The following is a 22,758-nucleotide window of genomic DNA, read 5'->3' on the forward strand; positions in this document are numbered from 1 at the left end:
AAAAATTAAGACAGGAAAATAAATAACCTAAGTAATTTGAGAGGTTCATCATAAGTCACTCAATGTATGATGCATTGACAAATGAATTAAGAACAAGGAAAACTAAAAGAAACCCACAAAGTGGGAAGAATTGAAGATTGTAGGATTATTGAACTTCAGAGTTAAAGGGATCAGCCCAACAGCATACTCAGGTAGACATCTTGGCAGAATCTCATTGCTTTTTCTCTGAACACCTCTGAACATTGCTCTTTCTCTGAACAACATGACATACATTATCATATTTTTCAGTCTTTGGATATTTCATCTATTAGAAAGCTATTTTTCATACCATGTGTAAGGAGTTTTGGACTGGGCAGAGTGAATTGAGTATTTGGCCAGGGGAATTGTGGGCAGAGACCCAGGACTAATGAAGTTGAGGACAGTGAATAACCATGAACATGGAAGAAGTTGGACAGCAAATAGCTACCTCATATTTCTTTTAGGCAGACACAGAGAGAAGGGTTAGAGAAGAGTAGTATTAGTTTCTCAGATAATAGACTGGAGCGGTACCTGACTCATTCTCTGTCAATAAAGCTGTCTGAGTTAAATATCCAGGCAAATCTGAAAATGCTGATCCCAGCAAGATTTTTTTTTAAAGTATCAAATCATAGTGAGAAATGTAATCACTTATACTTCTGGGGCTAATATAAATTTGAAGTAGGCGACTAATCTTTGCTTGCCTGAGGAAGGAAGAGAAACACTTTTAGTTGGAACAGTAATAATTTTGGAAATATAATTCTGAAGTAATTTTCTTTGTAATGTGCAAAAGCCTCTGGGTGGTGGGATGAATTTGGGATTAATGCAATTGGTGTCTTTAGAGTTTGGGGTTGAATGAAAAGACTACCTCCAGATTTGAAGTCCATTGGACTCTCTTGGGCCTATGGGGACTGCCTCTTAGCCATAGAAAAACCTTCATCTTTCAACCCTAGATAGGTTAGTCTCCAAATGCTTGTTCTCTTCTACACTCTTCCAAATGCTATAATTTATCTTGGAATGGACCATCACCATTTATTTTCTTCCCTGAAACCAGACAGTGCTTTGTCTAATCCAAACCACTCAGAAGTTTGACAAACCTTAGACAGTTGCAGCTACCAATGATAAACCTTTTATGTACAGCACTCAGAGTCCGAATGGGTGGTTTTAAGGATGGGTGTTTGCCCTCAGAGAGCAACACCACTTTACAAACCCAGGGAGAATGCGAGGGTTTAATATTTTGATCAGAGAATTTTCAAACTATCAGAGGAAAAGGTTGAGCTACTTTGTATGATCAAATGTATTTTTAGTAAATTGAAGTGAAATCAAGTGCAGGGTATTTGTCTAAGGGAAATATCAAGCTATTGTAAATGTAAATATCCTTTCAGAATATCTAAATGGGGAAAGAACAAGAGAGAACTTAGAATTTATCTATGTAAGAAGCTGAACATAGTGATGATTAGAAGATCCAAGATGGGAATAACTATGATGACCCAGCAATGAAACAAGATCTTTTGAATATATTTGACTGATTCCCAGTGTTAGGTCAAGCTCACTGCCTTCTGGGCTTTATTCTTTCATTTACCAAATGAGCAGGGGATTGAGGACAGACTGAGTGAGGAAATTTCTAAGATGCCTCCCAGTTCTAAAATTGGAATAATTTAGAAGATGGGAATTTTTTAAAAAATATATTTTATTGATTTTGTACAGAGAGGAAGGGAGAGAGACAGAGAGTTAGAAACATCGATGAGAGAGAGTCATCGATCAGTTGCCTCTTGCACACCTCCTACTGGGGATATGCTCGCAACCAAGGTACATGCCCTATACAGGAATCAAACCCGGGTCCCGTCAGTCCCCAAGCCGACGCTCTATCCATTGAGCTAAACCGGTCTTGGCAGAAGATGGGAATTTAGTGGAATTCTTATGATTGTTTCTTACATTTGTTTACTTGCAAGAAGTGCTTTAGACATTTATATTCAGGTTCAAATAAAAGTGAGATCCATGGAGAGAAATTGTTTCTGCTTTGAGAACATGCACAAGATTTACCCAAAGAACACCTTGAGAACGTGGTTGGATTCTCACATTTGTATGGTTTGTTTAACCTTGCTTTTCTAATGTGTAGCTGTCCATAGGTTTCCCCTGGTGGAAAGATAAATAAAATAACTTTGGGGGAAATTGAAATCACTGCCTATATTGCTGCCTTGGCATTGGCTTTTCAGATCCTGACTGTGGGAGCACCCTGGCCTTTCCTCCTTTTGCTCCCCAGGCTTTCCCTTTTCTTCCTTCTTGTGATTCCCAGCTCCCCCTGTTTACAACAGGATTATTCCTGGCTTCCAGCCCTTGTCCATCTTGTGACTCCACTCCCATCTCTTGGGCTATCAAACTGCTTTCCATCCATTAAGCTCAGGTTTCTCCTTCTAAAAACTATGACCTCTTTCTGTACTTCTGGGTCACATGCTTTAGTCCTGAATTTCCTCTCACCTTATTGTTTTATTTGTTGCCTTCTCTCCCCCCAACTGGTAATATACTTCTCTAATACACTGCACATCGATGTAGAGTATAGCTCAGTATTTGGCTGTTTTTTAAGCGGGGCCTTGATGCTCATTCTCAGAGTTCTGAAAGCCAAAATGGCATTTTGAAATCTCAATGTTACTAGCTATGAGCCACTGGTACAAAGCATAAGGATCAATTCTAATGATAGGATATCCTAATGCAGCTGTGTGTGCGAGTGAGTGTATTTTATAAGTAGAAAGAACTCCAGTCTTCGTCAGACACTTTTCTCAGGTCAGTGCACAACTGGGCTCCACCTCCCTGGGTGCAATGGAAGACCAGCTGTTTTACAGTTGGCACCACTCTCTCTGGAAGTCCCCTGTGGAAAGAAGAAAAAGGAGGTGGCAGGAAGAAGGCGCTGCAGTAGACATGGCCAAAGATGTCCCTCTGGGTCAGAAGGGGCTCTTTTCTCAAACACTAGATTTCAGGTTTTTTAAATAATGATCACCCAGGATGAGGATGGGGATTATGATGTGAATATTCTGAAAGTAGGGAGCTTTTTACATTACAGATGTTCACATATTTTCTATCCCATTATTCCTTATGTACTAATAGTTAGGCTTAGCTAGTTTATGGTGCAATAACAAATAAACCTTGAAACCCTAAGGGATTAACAAAATAAGTATCTGTTTTTCTCTCACTTCCCAAAGGATTGGGTAGTTTTCCCTGTGTCTCTTCATAAAGGGATTCAGGGACTCAGTGATGACCTTCCAGTATATTTTAGAAACAATGTTTGTCTATTCCAATTCCATTTAATGATTATATAATCAGTTTCCTGATGAATAAAACAACTAACAGCATGAGTTCTCTTATTTATGCATGCAGATCAGCTATTCTTCCTGTTTCCCTCCCTCCCTCAGAAGTTTTCTCATTTGTTTTATCCCTTCATTGCGAAGTAATAATTGCTGCAGAGAATTAGGGCTGAGCCTGGAACAGCAGGGCCTTCTGGATCACAGCATATGGGCGTGGAAGCCTTAAGTGGAATTTGTGCTCTGAGGAACCTAAGACTTGAGATAGCTGGTCATCTTTTCATCCCAACTCTAGAACAGTAGTACCTGAGAAAAATCAGTGCCACTGTAAATATTTGTTGCATGAATGAACGAATTCACAACACTCTTAGGTTTGTCTTTATGATAAAGCTATTTTTTTCTATTATTTTACCTGTATAAAATATTCCCTAGCTTTTCCTATATTTGCAGCTGAGTGCTTTGAAACAAAGCTTTGAACTTTGCCTACTGTAATTTGACATTAGAAATTGGAGAAAGGAATATTTTCCAAATTTAGGAATTTACTTCCCCCATTTTTTTGTACTGATGTAACTTTTGAAATATAAGTAGAAATTTAGTGAAAGCTTCACATCACATATGTAAACTGCAAAGATTTTAAAAAAGAGAAATAGATGAAAGAGACAGAACTGAATTAAAATCCATTTAGTGGCATTTTGCAAATATCACCTGAAGCACTCTGTATAGTCATTTCAGCCAGTTTTAAGTATTCCAGCCCCAGGCATAGTATAGTAGAGGGACAATAAAGGTAAGATATAAATTGTGGACAAATGAGAAAAGAAATGTGTTTGATCGTGGCTTAAATAGAATGTTTGCACTTGGATGGCCCTTCTTAAGTGGCTGTCTAGAGTGGAAACGGGGGCTTGCAGAACTGTAAATCAGGCAATCTACATTCACATCTTCATGATCTACAAATTACTTATTCATTTGCTAGAGTAAAGCAGATTCATGAAATCAATACGTTTGTTATTCATTTATGCCATATACTTTTTTTTTTCATTTGGAAGAATCTATAAAGCAAACTCTTAACATTTCATTGAATTAAAAAAAAATGAGAGCATATTTCCAGCAAATGTCTTCAGTTTCCTTCCTCTGGTGTTTCCATGTTGTGTGAGGATCGCTCAAGGCTATGTTCTCCATTGGTGTGAGGTCAGTGGGTGGTCATGTTCATGTCAGGATAACGACTTGTGTAAAAGTGTTAGGGATAATCTTAGGTGCTACACTTGTGAATTAAAGACTGGAAGTTCTTACGTATTTTAAGAAAATAAAATGTTGATTTGGAGGTCACAAATATGATTTGGAGGTCATATAATCTATTTCCATGTAAAAATTAAAGAGTTTCCATGATGAATTTCAGATCAAGATATTAATTTGCGTCAATATTCATCCTACATTGATACTGTTAGGGGCTCCAAACACTTGCCTCTTACATGCACTGAGGAAGATCTGCTACTTTAATGCCAACTCTGCAAATATGCTCTGGATTCTGTGTTGTGTACATTTACCTGAAATGTTTGTTCTTGGGTAATGAATGGCAGCTATGTTCTCTGTGATGTGCTTGAATACTTTCACTTTTATGAAACTATTACTGTCAGATTGTTCCTCAAAATGAAATCCCTTTCCTGATGTAAAGTTGTGAACTTTCGAGTTTCAATAGGGAACAGGAAAAGCATGATGCTGACTGTGAGTTCAGTACACACCTGAGTTTGTGATGAAATTAAAACGAGAACTAATTTCAAGTCTGCCCCCGATGAACCTGGAGATTTGGGGAAAACTTGGGTCTCTGTCACACAGCTAAAATTATAGTCAAAATTCAGCCTAACTCTCATTATTTAGCCCTTTCATAGCCATTCTCTGAATACTGTATTAATACCTGTAGATCTGTGACAAGAACAAAATGTTGGTCCTAAACATCTGAAATATTTATTGGTATAATGAAAGGAACTGGATATTTGAAATTATCATTTTCTATTTTTAATATGACCTTGTAATTTATCTTGGTTATAATTAACATTACAAAAGTCTTATGCGTGGTGCAGCTCATTGAAATCAAATGCGTGGTGCAGCACAGAATAAGTCAAAGAGAAGAAACAGTTGTCTTCAAGATGTCTAATGTTCTGAGGACTACACAGTGCCGCAAAAGCCTGCATTTCTTTTCCCTGGGGAATGGAAAGTGTGCTTTGTCAGGGGTTTATTGCCTGCCATATATTTTCCTTGTAAAACTATTTCCATGAACCAAATTCCTCTTGAAATTATCTTGGTCCTTTGAGGGTGTGGTTCTTGGGAAATGTTCTGTGGGGAGTTGAACGAATCTGATTCTAGGTTGCTTCCTTTTACAGACATGTAGACAGCAATGTATTTTAATATTTCATAAAAGTGAACTTTTAAAAATCTCACTATCTATGTAAATTTCTCGAATTCTCCTTAACATTGTCCAATGGTTCAAACTGCTTGTAGTTTCAATAGCTTCTGTTATTGTTTTTTCTGGGGAAGGAAACTTGTTTTTTTCTTTTTTTTAAATAACAGACTTAGTAGTCACTACCTGATTTGAATAATTCAAGCCAGAAATAGCCTGACAGTGCACCGAACAAGACCTGTGTGTATAATGTGAGTTCTTTCTTTTCAATTTTAGAATCAACCTTGTCCTATGTTAGGCAGCTGGAGGCAAGAGTAAGACAGCTGGAGGAAGAGAATCGCATGCTGCCCCAGGTGGGTGACTTCAAGAAGCTCATAGCTAGTCAGTGTCATTTGAGTTGTAGCATTTTATTTGGAGTTTGAAGTTTCAATTACATTTTCTCCTTCAAATGATAGAAATCATTTTGTAAGTAGCCATTCATCAGTGTGGAGTGTGATTACTTTTCATAATGGCCATCATATTATGCAGGTTCTTAAACTGTGACAATAAAAGATGCAGATGTCTGAAATAAGAATGTAAAGTAATTTTGGAAGGAAGAAGAAAAGAAAAATGAAAGGAAATAAAAAGTACTTTGATAGCACTGCTCATACACATTATGCATGTCCTTGGTGAAAATAGAGAAGGGGCTTGTATTTAAATAAAAATTTTGCTAATTTTGAGGTAGGGAAAGCTTAGGTAGATTGACGCTGTCATATTCTAATTAAATTAGCATGTTCTAAAGTTCTCTGTGATATAATTGAACCTTTCAGCACAACAAGGTGTTGGCAGGAAGTGACAGTTCTTACTTTGGGGCCTCATTTCTTTTCCCTGGTGAATGTAAAGTGTGCTTTGTCAGGGGTTTACTGCCTGCCATATATTTTCCTCAAAAAACTATTTCCATGAGCCAAATTCCTGGTGAAATGATCTTGGTCCTTCGAGGGGTTGGTTCTTGGGAAATGTTCTGTGAGGAGTTGAGTGAATCTGATTCTAGGTTGCTTCCCTTTACAGACATGTAGACAGCAACGTATTTTAATATTTCATAAAAGTGAACTTTTAAGCATGTTCGCTATTGTTCTTTCCACATTTTGGTGATTATTTCTATCTCATAAATGACTAAGGGAAAAAATTAAAACCCAAATAGCTAGCAATAGTAGTTTAAATGGAAATACAAAGACCGGTTACAGTGCAGGAGGAGATATAGAAACATTCATACAAATATGCTTTGGGAAGACATTTTAGGTCTTTTCAAACCCTGTTTTGTGTTTTTAAATGACTTTTGGTCAGTAATGATGATTTGGACTATCAGGTTCTGCTTGTGAGAATGCCTTTCTCTTCTTCCACTGGCCAACCATCTGGCTGGAAATCATGAACTTAAGTTATCTCCCTTCTCAAACTACACATGTGTTAAACCCAGGATGAGAGAAAGGGTCATTTGTACTAGGAAAATAAAGTAAATGCAGAGTTTTTTTTTCTCTTTGCTCTTCTATACTTTTCATTTTAAAATTTTCTTTGCCATTTGCCTTTTTTTAAATTAGATTCACTATATGACTGCTAGGGCCCTGTTCCAAAAGTGAAAAAATATAATTAGTTGATTACAAACACTATCTATGGTTATACCCTCTCAGAGGCAACTGCAGATGTAAATGAAAAGAGAGAGAGAGATGTTTGTTAGTTTTCCTGTGAGTGGAAATGCTAGCTAGCATCAACATCAAAATGCTAACGTGTGTTATCGAAAAAGAGGGACTACAAATGTGAAAATGATTACAAGGTTTATTTCTAAAAATCTGCAAATGTGAGTGTTAGAGGTCTTGAAGGGAAATCAGAAGCCTTCACCTATACTTGATTTGTGTGTATATTAAATACATAGTGCTTACACAGTTAAGAGTACTTTCAAGGTATAAAGTGTTCAAGCAAATGTTCTTAAAATTCTCTATTTTCTATCAAAGAAGATTGTTTTGTTTTGTTTTCTCCACAAAAAGTGGCTAGGAAAGATCATGTTTTATTGAGTCTGAGGTGTTACTGATGTGAGATGCCCCAGTATCATATGTACCATAAAGAGGGGGGGAAATGTCAATAATTATTTCTAGTCAGATTCTTGCTAATATCAGCGATGGTAACATGGAAAATTATATAGAATTAAACAGATGTGTATGTGCCCAAATTACTTTAATGCAAAGAATAATCCATTGTTTTAAATAATATGCAAAGAAAACAATAGCTCTCTCTCAGTTCAAAAGCAATATTTCCATTAAATTTCTCTACTTGTTAGTGATGTTTTCATTTACAGCTAAAACACATACAATAGAATCACTAGTTACCATTACTTGGTAGAAACACAACTGAAATGAGCATAGACAGTGAGAGTCATAAAAGGGAATCCTTGTGGAAGACCGGGACTTGGGCTGGAAAACACACAGGCTATGCAATTTGAGATGTCATTGGGACCGTTACAAATAATTATGTGATTTCCCTGCAGAAACGATTTCTGATTGCATGATGTTAGCTGATTTGCAAGGTCAATTCAATGCAACAAGCTAACATCACTGCATAAAATAGTCTCAGTATCTGAAAACTTGATTTTCAGTTTAAGAGCTTTCTCACTGTGCAGTTAATTAGAAGGAATTCTTTTTTGTTCCCAAGTTTTTTTTTTTAAAAATATGAACACTTACCTTTGGATAAATAGGAATAAGAATATAGTTAGCAATTGATATTCCAAGTATATCAAATATCTTTTGTGGCTGGGTCCAGCTTCTTTGCTGATAATTTAGTGTTTAGAATAATTATGTAAAGCATTTTCCCGGAGGATGAAATCTCCATGGCTCATTTTTATTCCTTATATAAAATTGCATATAATGAAAAGAAAGTCACAACCTTTCCTTAGCTATGCATATTTTAAAATAAGCAAAGTGAGTGTCATAAATGTTGTGGATTTCTCTCTGGTTAGATGCAAAGGCTTCCATTTTTTAATTTATACATGACAAGGTTCCACCCAGCTCTTAAATTTTGTAGGCCTGAGTGTAAATAAAGTTTGGGTCCAGTCTTATACCCATGCAAAGTTATCAAATCCTAGAATTGAAGGGTTTATATGCAAGGACAGAGAGAAAACCGTAGTGAAGACTAAGTTGGTTCTACCCAGTGGTACAAAGGAGCCCACAGGAAGTGTAGATAGAATATTAATATGTTCCATGCCAGGCCAAGTATGTAGTTTGCCCGGGAGCACAGAGCTCTCGGCTCTGCCATGGTTTAAGGTACAGACAATTAAGCTGTACCTTAAATCTAATTTGTGAACACAGTTACCAAAGGTGTCCTAAAATAAGAAGTCTCATTATTTTCAGAAAATGCAGTGGTATTTGATAGGTATTATTTGAAAGGAAATGCCTTTTTTTTTTAACTTTTTATTTTGATAGGAAAACAATATGAGATCTACTCTCTTAAAGATCTTTACATGTACAATACAGTATTGTCTATTGGTATGAGTTTGTCATTAGATCTTGGGAACTTATTCAGCTTCCATAACTGAAACTGTATACATGTTGACTATAAACTCCCCTTTCCCCCAATCCCTGACAACCACCATTCTTTCTTTCAATGGATTTGTCTATTTTAAATATCTCATATAAATGGAATCATGTGGAATTTGTCATTTTGTGACAGTTTATTTCACTTGGCATATTACCATGTGATCCAGATATCTTACTTCTGGATATTAATCCTAAAGAATTGCAATTAGAATCTCAAAAAGATATCTGTATTTCCATGTTCACTGCAGTACTATTTACAACAACCAAGATGTGGAAGCAGCCTAACTGTCCATCAGAAAATATGGTGTATACATACAATGGGATAGGAATTTGCCTTTAAAAAGCAGGAAATCCTGCAATATGTGACAACATGAATGATCCCTGAATGTGCTTCCTGAAAGTTGGTGCAAATGATTACTAACAATCACTTGAACGTAGATATTTCTTAACCACCTAAACATTTTTTAAAATTACACTTAAAAACATTTCAAAGAATTGCATCTAACCTCTCAAATACTAAAATTGCTCAGACTGGCCTGTGAATTCCATTCTGTGTATATTTAATATGAGATGAACCATAAATGAAGTTTGTGTGTTAAATATAGCTGCTTTATATTAAGTTTGACTAACTTTTAAATCAAGTGAGGTAGAATCAAGCACAGAAAAATAAGTAGGAATTAATGAAACAAAAGACCCAATATGGTGTAAAATTATTGCAAGGGATTTTATATCTAATTTAAAAATATATTTTTATTGATTTTTTAAATATATTTAAGATATATTTAAATGAGAGAGAATCATTGATTGGCTGCATCCTGCATGCCCCTTACTGAGGATTGAGCTGGCAATCCAAGCATGTGCCCTGACTAGGAATTGAATCATGACCTCCTGGTTCATAGGTCAGTGCTCAGTCACTGAGCCTCACTGGCTGGTCAGAATTTTATATCAAGTTTAAATGGAACATACCTATTACCTGTATACTTTTACATATAAACACAAACTTTCTGTGGAGAAAGATTTTCAGAGTTGGATAAAGCCTTACATATTACATAGGGCAATCCTCTCTTTCAGTAAAGGCATAGAAGGCTCAGAGGGGAGGAGACAGCTGATTAAGGGCCGACTAAGGCCAAGATGTAGGGCCCGTTCAGTGTCCTCTCCAGCATATACATAGTGCCTCTTTTAGTCACTTTATAACATAAAATTCAATGTATTAAGTTATTAAATGTGTTTTTTATCTTACTGTCAAATTCTTTTTTCACCATGTCTTAAAAATTAACATGGTATCTACTTAGCCATCTAAGATTTCTTAAACATTTATTCTGTTTCTGCTTTAAGGGAAATACTCTGTATTTCTTAAATTTGTGAAAATTCATTGTAGTCTTGACTCTGACACATTTTTTAAATGTTTTAGAATCAGTTTGGTTGTACTCAAATTTGCATGAAAAATTCATACTCCACAGGACGGAGTCCGAGGGGCCAGGGGGTAGGCAGGTAGGGGCACAGATAGTTACAGTTACAGTAGTAGTTTTCAAGGTATATACCCATAAAGTTTGATATTTTAGCCAAATTCAGACACCTTGCTTAGATCTCTCTGCTCATTCCATTGTCCTTTCCTTGGTGTCAAGAGGATTTTTAATTCAGACCTACCGTATTTTCCGGCATATAAGACGACCCCCTAATTTTACAGTTAAAACATAGGTTTAGGCCTATATTCGCTGTATAGGACTACCCCCCACTTCCGAGGCAACACCAGTTCTTTTTTTAATAGACCGCCTCTCTGACTCTGGCCAATCTGAGCAGGCTTTTTAATGCATGCAAATTATACATGTTCTGTGTTCTAGTAAAAAGCCTGCTCAGATTGGCCAGAGTCAGAGAGGCGGTCTATTAAAAAAAGAACTGGTGTTGCCTCGGAAGTGGGGGGTAGTCCTATACAGCGAATATAGGCCTAAACCTATGTTTTAACTGTAAAGTTAGGGGGTCGTCTTATATACTGGAAAATACGGTAGTCAGTATGATTATGTGCGGAATCTGCAATGAAATCTCTTAGCTAGGAAATAGCTTAATGTGGATGATACAGAAGATCATTCTGATGATTTCATTATAGATAATACTGTGTATTGAAGACGCTAGTCACTACTCTGACATAACAGTGAGGTAAAAAACCATTTTACCTATTTAACAAAACTATTATCACCTCTTCTGGGTTGAACTTCGATTTTGCATCATCATTGTAGGGCTCGAGTCGAGATGTGAAACAACAAATTTGCTGAGATGCCAAAGTCAATTAAGCACATTTGTTAAAAGTCCCATTGGGAAATCTGTTCCCTTCATCCAGTGTTCTGGCACCAGCATCTGTTTGGAAAGCACTCTTACCTCCTCCGTGCCCCAGAGGCCCTCTCCGAACCAAACTACCTTCCTCTTGAGACCAGCATCTTAGAGAGGCTCCCAGGAGCAGTAAATGTGCCCGCCTGCCTGGTGGCCTGTGCCTGCCCCGGGGCTGGGGCTCAGCAAGTGGGTCTGAGAGCCATGGCAACTGGGAAAGCACCATTGAAGGGGCCCCTTTCAGCAAGTGGTTCCTAGTTCTGTTGTGCTGGCATGCAAATAATCTAATTTTAGGAATGGGAATGAAAAATCTCCCCCTCCTGTGATTTGGTGACAGTGTGGCCTCACACTGCAATCTTTCAGTGCATGGGGGAGAGGCAGTGCCATTCCAGAGCAGTTTCTGAACAAAGGGAAAGAACCTATTACTGTTGCCAGAAGTGCTAGGGGAAGGGGCACAGGAGCTAAAGAAACCGAGTAGTTCACTTCCATGGCAACAACCCCAGATCCCTGGTCCAGTCTCTGAAAAGCTCCCTCTGTCTTGTGCTTATGCAGATCGCGGTGCTCAGGGCAGAGAGGGGCGGATTCTCTCAGACACATGGATTTCCAGGTGCTTTTTTTCTTTTTTGCTGTGGAGACAACTTATTATGGTTGTTGTCCTTTCTCCTTTTCACGTTTTTCTGACTTTGTTTTGCAAGTCATTTTTGACTTCTGGGACCATAAATGCAGTACATGGCTCATATAGGGCTTGAATTGCTCTAAAAAAAGTACCATAGGGTAATGCTTCTCAGGACAATTAAAGCAAGTGGTGGTGTTCTTTGTAATTTTCATGGAAATTACCTTTCTGGCCCTCTTCTGAGGGCCAAAAATATATGTGCTAAAAATATATATATATTTTTTCATGGATAGGAATTCCTTGTTGCAAAACCTGAGTAAAATCTGGATGTTACTGATAAGAAAAAAAAAAAAAAAGTTAAACCCATTAAGGATTGGTTGCTGCTAGAATCACATTGGGGAAAATTGACTCCACCGGAGGAATCGTGCTAGTGGATTATCACTTTCTCTAAATCTCCACGATTTATATAATTAAGAAGGAAAAAGGCTTTTAGGTATAGTTCTATAGAGTCTTCAGAGGATAGGTGGGAGCTACCCCAGTGGTGTGGGTATAGTGGAAAAAAAGAGGCAAATAGATTTGGAAAATAAATTTATGGGGGGAAAAGTCATGCTGGAGAACATAAATAAATGGAGACTGCATTAAGGGAAAAGTTAAATTTTTCAGAGAAAATATCAGAGTAAAATTCATAGGGAAATGTCAGGTGACATGGAAGGCTCGTACAACATCATGCTTTAGGGCTTGTGTTTGAGAATCTGATGCGTGATAAGTTTTCATTCTAGTGAGAGAAAATAGGTGAGCTGCAATGTGTAGAAAATATAATTATGCCACTTATTAAACTTCTATTAACTGGAATTATTGAATTTAAAAAGTGGTCAGCTATTATGGATATTGGTATCAATAATGTTTAACAGTGCTGCCCTTTGTATATCTACACTGGCATGTTAGTAATTCTATCACTAGTGGTTGTTAAGTTGTTTTGTGTTTTGTTTTGTTTTTAAATTTATTTTTAGTAGCCATAAAAATAGCAGCATTCCTGTTACTTGTCCTTGGCAGAATTTGTCACACACAAAAAATGATGGGACTCTCTGAGCATCAAGTTTTGCTGTGTAGTTATCTCAAATAGAGTCACAGATGTATGCTTGATCAGGCAAGCAGGCAGTGAGAGGTCAGGAGCCAGCAGTCCCTGATTGTGAGAGGGTGAAGACCGGGCTGAGGGGACTCCCCCACCCCCCATATGGAGGAATTTTGAGATGGAACTAAGAGAAATTGATGGTGCCTTGTCAAAATGGTTTTCTATCCTCTTTGTTTTTATTTTTAATCTAAATTAAAGTCAAAATTTAAAAAAAAGATAAATACCATATGTAACAGTCCTTTTCTAATTGGGTAAGGAATAGAAAGTAGAAAATCTTGGGTAGTGTTTGATTTCAGAATTAAACTAAGTGTAAATTCTATTGCACAGCCCGTTTGATCTCTATTCTCTGCTGGAGATCACTACCTCTGAGGCTGATGTACCTAACTGGGCATTTAAACCACGCGTTCTCTTCTTCTTTTGGCTCAGACCTTTTCTACAGTGGCATATAGGCTTTTTTCATGTAAAAGCACTTCTAGTTTCTCTCTTGGCTGTAGCCTGAGCAAAGTGAAGGTGCTTCTAACACCTAAGAAACTAAAGTTGGTGCCTCCTGATAATTGGTAATTACCTATATCCTCTAAATATAAAGTAGACAAGTACTATAAATGTACTAGATAGGATCGGGCCTAAACGGACAGTCAGACATCCCTCTCACAATCCAGGACTTCTGGCTCCCAACTGCTCGCCTGCCTGCCTTCCTGATTGCCCCTAACCACTGCCTGATCACCCCCTAACCATTCCTCTGCCAGCCTGAGTGATGCCTAACTGCTCCCCTACCAGCCTGATTGCCCCTAACTGCCCTCCCTTGAAGGCCTTGCTCATCCCTAACTGCCCTCCTTTGCAGGCATAGTCATCCCCAACTGCTCTGCCCTACAGGCCTGGGGCCCACCCCAACTGCCCTTTTTTGCAGGCCCAGTTGCCTCTGTTTCCTCCTCTGCTGGCCTGATCACCCCTAACTACCCTCCCCTGCAGGCTTGATTGCCCCCAACTGCCCTGCCTTGCAGGCCTGGTCCCTCCCAACTGCCCTCACTTGCTGGCCATCTTGTGGTGGCCACCTTGTGTCTACATGGGGGCAGCCATCTTGCGTGTTGGAGTGATGGTCAATCTGCATATTGCTCTTTTATTAGATATAATTATAGGCAATATTTATATCACCTAAATGTAAATATCTATAATAACAAAAGCATAATATGCTAATTAGGCTGGACAGCTGAATAACCTTCCAGACATCCTTCTGGAAGCAGCAGCAGCAGTGGGGGCTGAGACAGATTAGGAGCGATCAGGCAGGCAGGTAGAGGGGTTAGGGGCGATCAGGCAAGCAGGCAGTGAGAGGTCAGGCGCCAGCAGTCCCCGATTGTGAGAGGGTGAAGACTGGGCTGAGGGGACTCCCCCATCCCCATGCATGGATTTCGTGCACTGGACCTTTAGTATTATACATAAAAGATGTAATGTAGACAAATAACTACAATATATTCTTGGAAAAATAAGGCAGTTTAAATAAATTTCTCAGAGATTTGAGATTTCATTATATTTAAAAGGCTATCCTTATGTGAAAAATATAACTGCCATTTTAGAAAGTGAGTACATGGTCAGCAGTAACTTTGACTGCTGATAACCAGTGGTTAAAGGAGGCCCTGTGACATGCTGGGGCAGACACTGATGGAAATCAGCGGCCTTGGGTGGTGGCAGATCAGCTGCCGGGCCAGGATGCCTCTGACCTATGTGTGGCCACTGTGCCTTGTAAAGGAGAGGGTTGTCCTAGGTGATGTGGCAGCTCTCAGTTTTGTAATCCATGACCCTATCTGGAGAAAGTCTGTGTTCATATGTGATGTCCAATAAAAAGATTGGGGTGCCCCTTTTTATTTTGATAGAAATTTTTTTAAAACTATAACTTAATACCGTACTTGTTCTTTTATTTACAGCTGCTGATTTATGTCATTGTGAGTTATTCTACTTCTTTGGGTTCTGATATTAATATCTCATCAGATAGCTATGACATTTATTTAAACCCTATACAGCTGGGGGTATATATCTTTGAGATTCATATCACATCAGATATGTGTATAGTGAAGCTCACATACTAGTCTTAAGCTGTTAGCTTTTGTGTGTTTTGAGAGGTAATGTGCATCCGCTGAAGGTTTATTTTTATTCATTATATAAAATTATGTGTAATGAACTGAAAGGCCCTAGTTTTCCCTACCCATATATTATCCTATATAATAAAAGTCTTAATATGCAAAGCAACTGAACTACCAGTCACTATGATACACACTGACCACCAGGGGGCAGATGCTCAATGCAGGAGCTGCCCCTGGGTTGTCAGTGAATTCCTACAGGTGGAGCACAGCTCAGCCAGAAGCCCTGAGCCAGGCTCATGACCAGCGAGCACAGCAGAGATTGCAGGAGCCTCTCCTGCCTCCACAGCACTGCTAAGGATGTCCCACTGCTGCCTTAAGCTCACTCTCCATGCTAGTCAGACATCTCCTGAGGGATCCTGGACTGTGAGAGAGCACAGGTGGGGCTGAGAGACCCCCGGGGGCACAAATTTTATGCACCAGGCCTCTAGTCTAAGAATAACACAAGTGTGGTAAGTCCTTATGGATTTCTCTTTGGCCAGGTGCTTTATTGGTACGTGTGGTTCTTTTCCAGCCTGAATATTCTGAGTCCAAGGATAAAAGAAAGCTCGGGGCTGTATCTTGTCCCCATGCAAAGTTACCAGGTCCCAGAATGAGGAAGAGAGAGAGGAACATGTGGAGGCTGAGTGGCTTCTCTCCAATGGTAGAGAGGCGCTCACGTGGAATATTGCCATTGCCTGTGGCTCTTCGCTCTGCCATGGTCTCTGTGGTATCTTACAAGCATCCTGGACTTTATATCCAGCTCATAAACACAGTTTTCCAGAAAACCCAACATTATGAAGTCTTATTACTTTTTGAAAAGGAAATGCCTTTTAAAAGTTGGTACAGATCACAGTTAAAGATCCCCTGAATTTAGGATATTTTCTTCTGAGTACATAAACTAATGTAAATATTTTTTTTAAATGACATATAAAATATTTCAAATGATTTCATGTAATGAATGGAGACATGATATTTCAGAGAGAGAAAAAGTTAAATTATGAGGGAATAACAGTATATCGGACATGTTAGAAAATTTAGTTATTTACCTCTATACTGAAAGAATGTATAGTCTTTATTTTAAAATGTAAAAATATATTTTTCAGTAATTCCATTCAGAGATAAGCCAAAATAAATTACTGTGAGAGAAAAAAAAAGACATGAGATAGCATGCATTAATTTCTACATTGACTAGACTGAGAATAACAAAAGAGTGCCTTCATGTAAATCAAAGTCTTTATTTGTGATACACAGAAGGAACAATGTCCAGAAGAAGAAAATACTTTTTTCAAAGGATTTCTGATTTATTGGATTCTTTCTGCAGACTAAAGCATCTGAAACAATAGCCAGTAAGAAGTGGGCTAGGCCTTGCTTTAGATGTTGTGGATGGCGTAGAAAATGGAAGAGGAAGTGTAGGTGCCCTGTGAGACTGTGACCAGGATTGCTTTTACAGTTTCTATGGAGCTTTTTATATAGTATCTTTCAGATTGCATGTTATTAAGCCTAAATAACCTGGTAGCCTGGTAACCTAAGAAGCTAGTTAAAGTAGGTGTAGAGAAACAGTATGAAGAAAGAGCATCTGAAATACAGGCTTTGCCTTAATTGTTTATAACTTAGGGGCCTTTGGTGGCGAGGTAATCCTTCTTAGTATGAGAAGATTTGCAGGGGTGGGGAATGTCTGGCCCAATACGTAAGGCCCGGAAAATTGTCTAGTCTGATAGGAGGCTTTTCAGTAGCCAAGATGTGACAGCTGTTCTGACACCCGAGGCGGGGGTATCATAATGCCAACAGGGATTTTTAAATTTATTTAAACATTTTCATACGCTAGGAATTTAATATATGCAACTATAGAAATTTTATTTTTAAATAAAGCAAAAAGTGCACACTCAAGCAAATCTCAATTCCAGTGAATTTGTCCACAAATAACTGTGTGGGAATGATGGGTCTTTATACTTTGGGTGCCAGGCTTCTGTTGAGTGCCAACGGTTAGCAGAAGCCACAGTTAGAATTTGGATGTCCTCTTCTGGCAGAGTTTTAGGCAAAGGGTGCTTTAGCAACTTTGCCTTTTGAATTTGGTTATTTTGTTTGGGACCAGCCTCACTTCCTTTCCATTCCCTGTTCCTACCCCACCCCCACTCCTACTCCATTATCTGGTTCCTTGACCTGCAACACACACATGCTTCTGTCAGTGAGTTCTGTGATTGGTGAGATAGCGGGTGATGGCAGCGAGGTTCCTCGCCAACTTGGGAGGACTCTGCGGAGGTCTAAGACGTGAGCCTCTAAATGGTCACTTGTGAAGAAGGTGGCTCCTGTGGCTGTTCGGCATCCATTTTTTTTTTTTTTTTTTTTTTTTTTTTTTTTTTTTTTGAGGAGGAGGAGGAGGAGGAGAGTTTTTTTGGTTAGATATGCTGTGTTTGGCACTTGAGAATGAGCTAAAGATGGGCCTGAGAGCAGGTAAGGGCAGCTGCCACTCCAGTGTTTTCCACTTAAAGGAAGTGCCCTGCACAAGATCTTGATAGGAACAGAGTTCTTCAGAATCAGTCATGAGAATAGAATAAGACATTTCTCCATTCTGAGTGGTTTCTCAGGGCTATAAATTGATGCCATAGGAATTTTAATAAGTAATAAGCAGGATGTTAGGAATAAATATGAATTTAATTGGTCTTTAGACCAGTAGAAAATGCTTGATGTTAGCAGACTGATCTTAATACCTTTTGCCTTATGAAATGACACATTTTATTTCAGATGTATCTTTTATGTCACTTTTGTTTGAGGACATCAATCCTACTTGTTTTAAGTGTTAAGAGTCTTAAATCTTTAGGATGCAAGGAGAGACACAGTAGGCCATGAAAAGGGTAGTGCCCAATTCTTTTATTTTACATGCTCTTTTTTCAAATGATGGGGTGGATGTTTGTTTTTGTCACAACCTGACTGCAGCCTGGGTATCAGCGGAGGTCCTGGCTCTGGGCCCCTGGCCCCTGTGGGTATCACTGATTTGTAGGTGAGAGAATGTCTGCTAATGGGCAGAGGCGGGATTTGTGTCCAGCTTTTGTTATCACTGGTCTAGCGATTCTTTTTTTCTGAAACCTGTCATGTGGCGAGTGTGTTTCTGTAGAAGCAAGATAGCTATGAAAACAGCACCACCATCCAAAACAAACCTCTGGTGTGGTGTCTTTGAGCGCTGAATTTGAAATTAGCCAAGAAACTCGGTTTAGTTTCTAGTCCATCTGTGTTGCTATTCACGGGGAGACTTCATCGCTCTCAAGATTTCCTCAGCATGGGAAGACTCCTCAGTCTCCAGGATGTTTCCAGCCCTTCAATAAATAACTTAGGGAAGAATATTTGTCTGATCACTATCTTTAAGCTGCTTGCCTCCTCCAGAATCTTCCAGACCATTGCCGTCGGCAGTGACCTTCTCATCCTCTGTATCAGGGGCTGGCACTTCTTTAATAAAAGGCCTGATAGTATTTTCAAACTTGTGAACCACATGGTGCTGCAACTTTTCATGCCAGCAACTATAGCATGAGGAGAGCTAAAAGTAGCCACAGAGAATATCTCCATGAATATGTATGACTGTGTTCTAATAAAACTTTATTTCCACAGCAGGTGAAAGGGGCTGGATTTAGCTCTGCAAGTAGTTTGCTGACCTCTGTTCCACACTAGAATAATTTGTCAATTATTTGAGTTATCTCTTAATATTGGTATTTTGTGTGTGTGTTTTTTTAATTGGGGGGGGGGGTCTCATTGTTACATAAATTTTCACTTGTACATAACGAATTTACTATATACATGTACTTTTTTTTCAATAAGCATTTTTTTTACTTTTTCATCGGTTTAAGTTCCTTTGTCCTGTCATCCCCACACCTGCCCAAACTTACCAGTATCTTTGAAATGTTCTGTGATGGAACCAGAGTGATCATTGAGCAAGAGGCTAGGTATTTTTTTCCTATTAAACCACTTAGCTTTGGGATAAAAATTTATTGGAGATAAAGATGCTTGCATTTGACTTGGAAGGGCGAGTCGTCCCCTACAGAATGGACAATAGGTGTGTCTCTACCAGCTAGAAACATAGCACTTTTCTGAAACACACAGGAACACTAACTGGAGCTGTACGTTAGTGATTGATTGATTCTATTGCTTTTGTGTCCTGGCTGTTCGTGCGTGTCTGAGAGATCACTGCTTTGAGGCTTGTCTCTCAAACAGACCCCATGTGGCCGGCAGCTTGGAAAGAACATGAACTTCTATAGAGTCCTTCAAAAGGCCAGTGAAGTTCTAAATCCACTTCCAGCTTAGGCGGAGGTCAGCAATCAATTAGTCACACGCTTGTAATGAGGGCATTTTGTGAAAGAGTGAGAAATCAGGAGGTGATTGGTAAGAATGAAGTGAATTGTGTTTCTCGGGTCCTTTATATTAATATTCTCCTTTTCCGTGATCTTTGTACAACTGTGGTTTTAATTCTGGTGTATGCCTGCGTGGAAAGGAAGGAGAGAGGAAGAGCCTTATCTGCAAGGTGCTTGGAAGAGCTGGGAGGACAAAGCCTCGTTCCTGTGTCCAGCGTAATTCCTGGGCTTCAGGACAGACCTGTAGGAAAGCCAGAAGGTCCTCGCTTGTCTTTCTGTCTCTGTCACTAGGACTGACGGACACCATAAGAGCCAGGGGGTAGAAGAGAGCTCGAAAAGGGCCAATGTGTTTGCGGTGCTTCTGTGGGGACTGATGGCAGAGCTCTCTATAGCAATTACTGTTTGCAATCAAGCCTATTAGTCACCCTTGGCCGCCGCCACGTGAGGCTAATTGACAGACCTCTCCGTTTCAGCGCGGAGGACCAGTGACTTGCTGAGGGTCAGGCAGGGAGTAGCTTCTGGAGCTCATTAGCCTCTGGGTCTTTTTTTCTCTTGAATAGGCAAAGTACTTCTCACTTTCTTTTTAAGACATCTCTAGGCAGCCTTCACTTTTTTTTTTTTTTTTTTTAACTGGTTAACCTGGTTGTTTTTCAGGATGATACTTTTGCAAAATTTCTCATTTTTAAAAAAAGTTTCATTTTAAAAAATCTGCCTTTCCTCAAGTGTTACAATGTCACTTTTCAGAATTTCTTAGTCAGCTTTTTGGAAAATTTCAGCTGTGCATTTCAAAGTTCAGTTAGGTCCTTTGTTTGGGTAATGCGCTCAGAATACTGGCCCTGCTATTAATTACTCGTAAGTCCTTAACCCAGAAACTTCAGGAAAGGATTTTTTTTTTTTTTTTTAATCCGGGCAGATTTGGTTTCTGCCATTAGCTGTGGTCAAAGTTTACGTGGAGGGGCTAGGTAAAGCTATTTTGAATTTCAGTTATTTATGCGATCTTTCATCCCCAGAATCTAGGCTACGCAAAAGCAGTGACCTCACTATTTGAAATAAAAAGGTTTTACATTTGATAGAGTGGGACAGGGATATCCACTCAATGGGAAGTGATTCGTGGGCCTCCACAGCTTTTCTCAGGAACCAAAGCAACTACAAATATGGAATGAGAGGAGGAAGTCTTGGCCATTCATTCACTACTTTACCCCTCAAATACTTTTTTGTGTCTCTTAGGTACAGATACTGTTTTAGACATTAGCTGTATAGTCTTGAGTAAGAAATTTATGTAGCTTACATTTTAGTGTGTGGATCATTATTTAAGAAAGCAAAATGTTATGCCTGGGAGTGATCATCACTATGAGAAGAAAACGGGGTACAAAATCAGAGTGACTGCAGTGACAGGGCTTTTGACATGGAGTTAGAGGAAGTGACATCTGCAGGGACCTGAGGGAAGAAAGCAGTAGTACAGGCAGCAAGAACAGCAAGGACAAAGCTTTAGGCAGGAACAAACCAGTCATGTCTGAGGAAACGAGTAAGACGGCTAATGTGGCTGGCACAACATGAGAAAAAGAGTAACCGGAGATGAAGTCAGACACACACGCAGGGAACAGACCCTGTGGGCTCATTGACCAAGGTCAAGTGTTGGGATTTGGGTCTGACTTGATGGGAAGCCATAGGAGGAATGGGGCAAGGTTATGGTACTATCTGTTAACATTGCAAAGGTCGCCATCCATGCTGGGTAGAGAAGACGGAGGCAGTGCGAGAGCAGGGACAGAGGGACACTCATCAGGGAGCTAGCTTGGTTGACTCGGGGCTGACAGTGGCAGGAAGTAAGGGGTAGGGTGGAGATGGTGAGGAGAGGAGCTAGATTCACAACATAGAAGTGGAGCCTAGAGTGCTCTGTGACAGGCTGGGTGGGGAATATACGGGGAAGGGGCCCCATGTGGCTTCATAAGGTGGGCACCCAGGAACTGGAGGGACGTTCACGTAGACTGAGCAGTGCATGGCCGCCCTGGGTTGGCTCCATGAGGTGGCTCTAGGCGGAATGAAGGGTGACCCTTGGATTTTGAGTTAAGCATCTGTATGATAGGGGGTGCTGTGTGCTGAGACCAGGAAGACTGGGAGAACAGCTTAGCGGGTGCAGGGGAATCCAGCTGTATTGGGTATGGCAACTGTGAGGTGTTGGCTGTCTCCGAGGAGATGTTACAAGCAGAGTTAGCTAGGTACATCGGGACCTCAGAGGAGAGGTCAGGGTTCAATTGTGGAAGAATAAATGGCCAATGGATTGAATTGGGGCTCCCAGTGAGAGTGTGGAGAACAAGAGGTTTTGGTCTGTGCCCTGGGAAACTGAGATTTGAAGATGGGGAAGGAGTGCAATGCCAGCGGAAAGGAGCGGCACATTTAACATGGTTACTCTCTCATATGTTATGGAGGAGTTTTGAACTTCCTTTCTATGCTAATTCTACAAAGTTGTTTTATATTTTAACTCTCTAGGAGGTCCTAGACATACCTTTTTGAGCGTTACTTACTAAAAGAGCATATACAAGTTTGAATCTGGAAATGGTGTTTTCCGTCATAAATTGTTAGTGACTTAAACCTACTTTTAAGTCACTTCCTTCCTTCCTGGTAAGAGCTATTTGTGAAAACAGAGCTCATGCTTCCCCCTGCTTCCTGTGTGCTCTGTTCTCACTAACGGGAGGTTCCATTTCTCCCGCTGGTGACGGTCTTGCTACCACATATGCAGAGGCTACGCTGCCCACATCACGTTGGCCATGGGTGCTGTCAGAAACTGTCAAGCTCAGTATCCTTGTGTTTGCTCCAAGATACAGCTCCCAGCAAATGGCCTGGGAAGTGCAGTCTGACAAGTGGCTGTCCTCACTTGTATTATTCACACGTCTCCCCGGGAGGTGGCCGCCCTTGTAGGAAGCTGACTTTGTCCCCCTGTCCACCTCTCTCTCCTCTCCACCTTCCTGTCTTGTGGGGG

At 39.7% G+C, this 22,758-nt stretch overlaps 1 protein-coding gene across 6 annotated transcripts in view; it reads left to right on the forward strand.

The window, feature by feature from the left end:
• CCDC85A (coiled-coil domain containing 85A) overlaps positions 1-22,758 on the forward strand; it is a 160,072-nt gene that overhangs the window by 115,946 nt on the left and 21,368 nt on the right. For 5 of the 6 annotated variants that reach the window (XM_036435372.2, XM_036435374.2, XM_036435373.2 and 2 more), the window contains exon 3: positions 5,980-6,056. The exons of the other annotated variant lie outside the window; for it this stretch is intronic. In XM_036435372.2, the coding sequence (XP_036291265.1) occupies positions 5,980-6,056 (77 nt within the window). The remainder of the gene's footprint in view (positions 1-5,979; positions 6,057-22,758) is intronic. 6 annotated transcript variants of the gene reach the window in all.

The sequence above is a fragment of the Pipistrellus kuhlii genome, unplaced genomic scaffold (assembly GCF_014108245.1).
Source record: "Pipistrellus kuhlii isolate mPipKuh1 unplaced genomic scaffold, mPipKuh1.p scaffold_m20_p_13, whole genome shotgun sequence".
NCBI lineage: Eukaryota > Metazoa > Chordata > Mammalia > Chiroptera > Vespertilionidae > Pipistrellus > Pipistrellus kuhlii.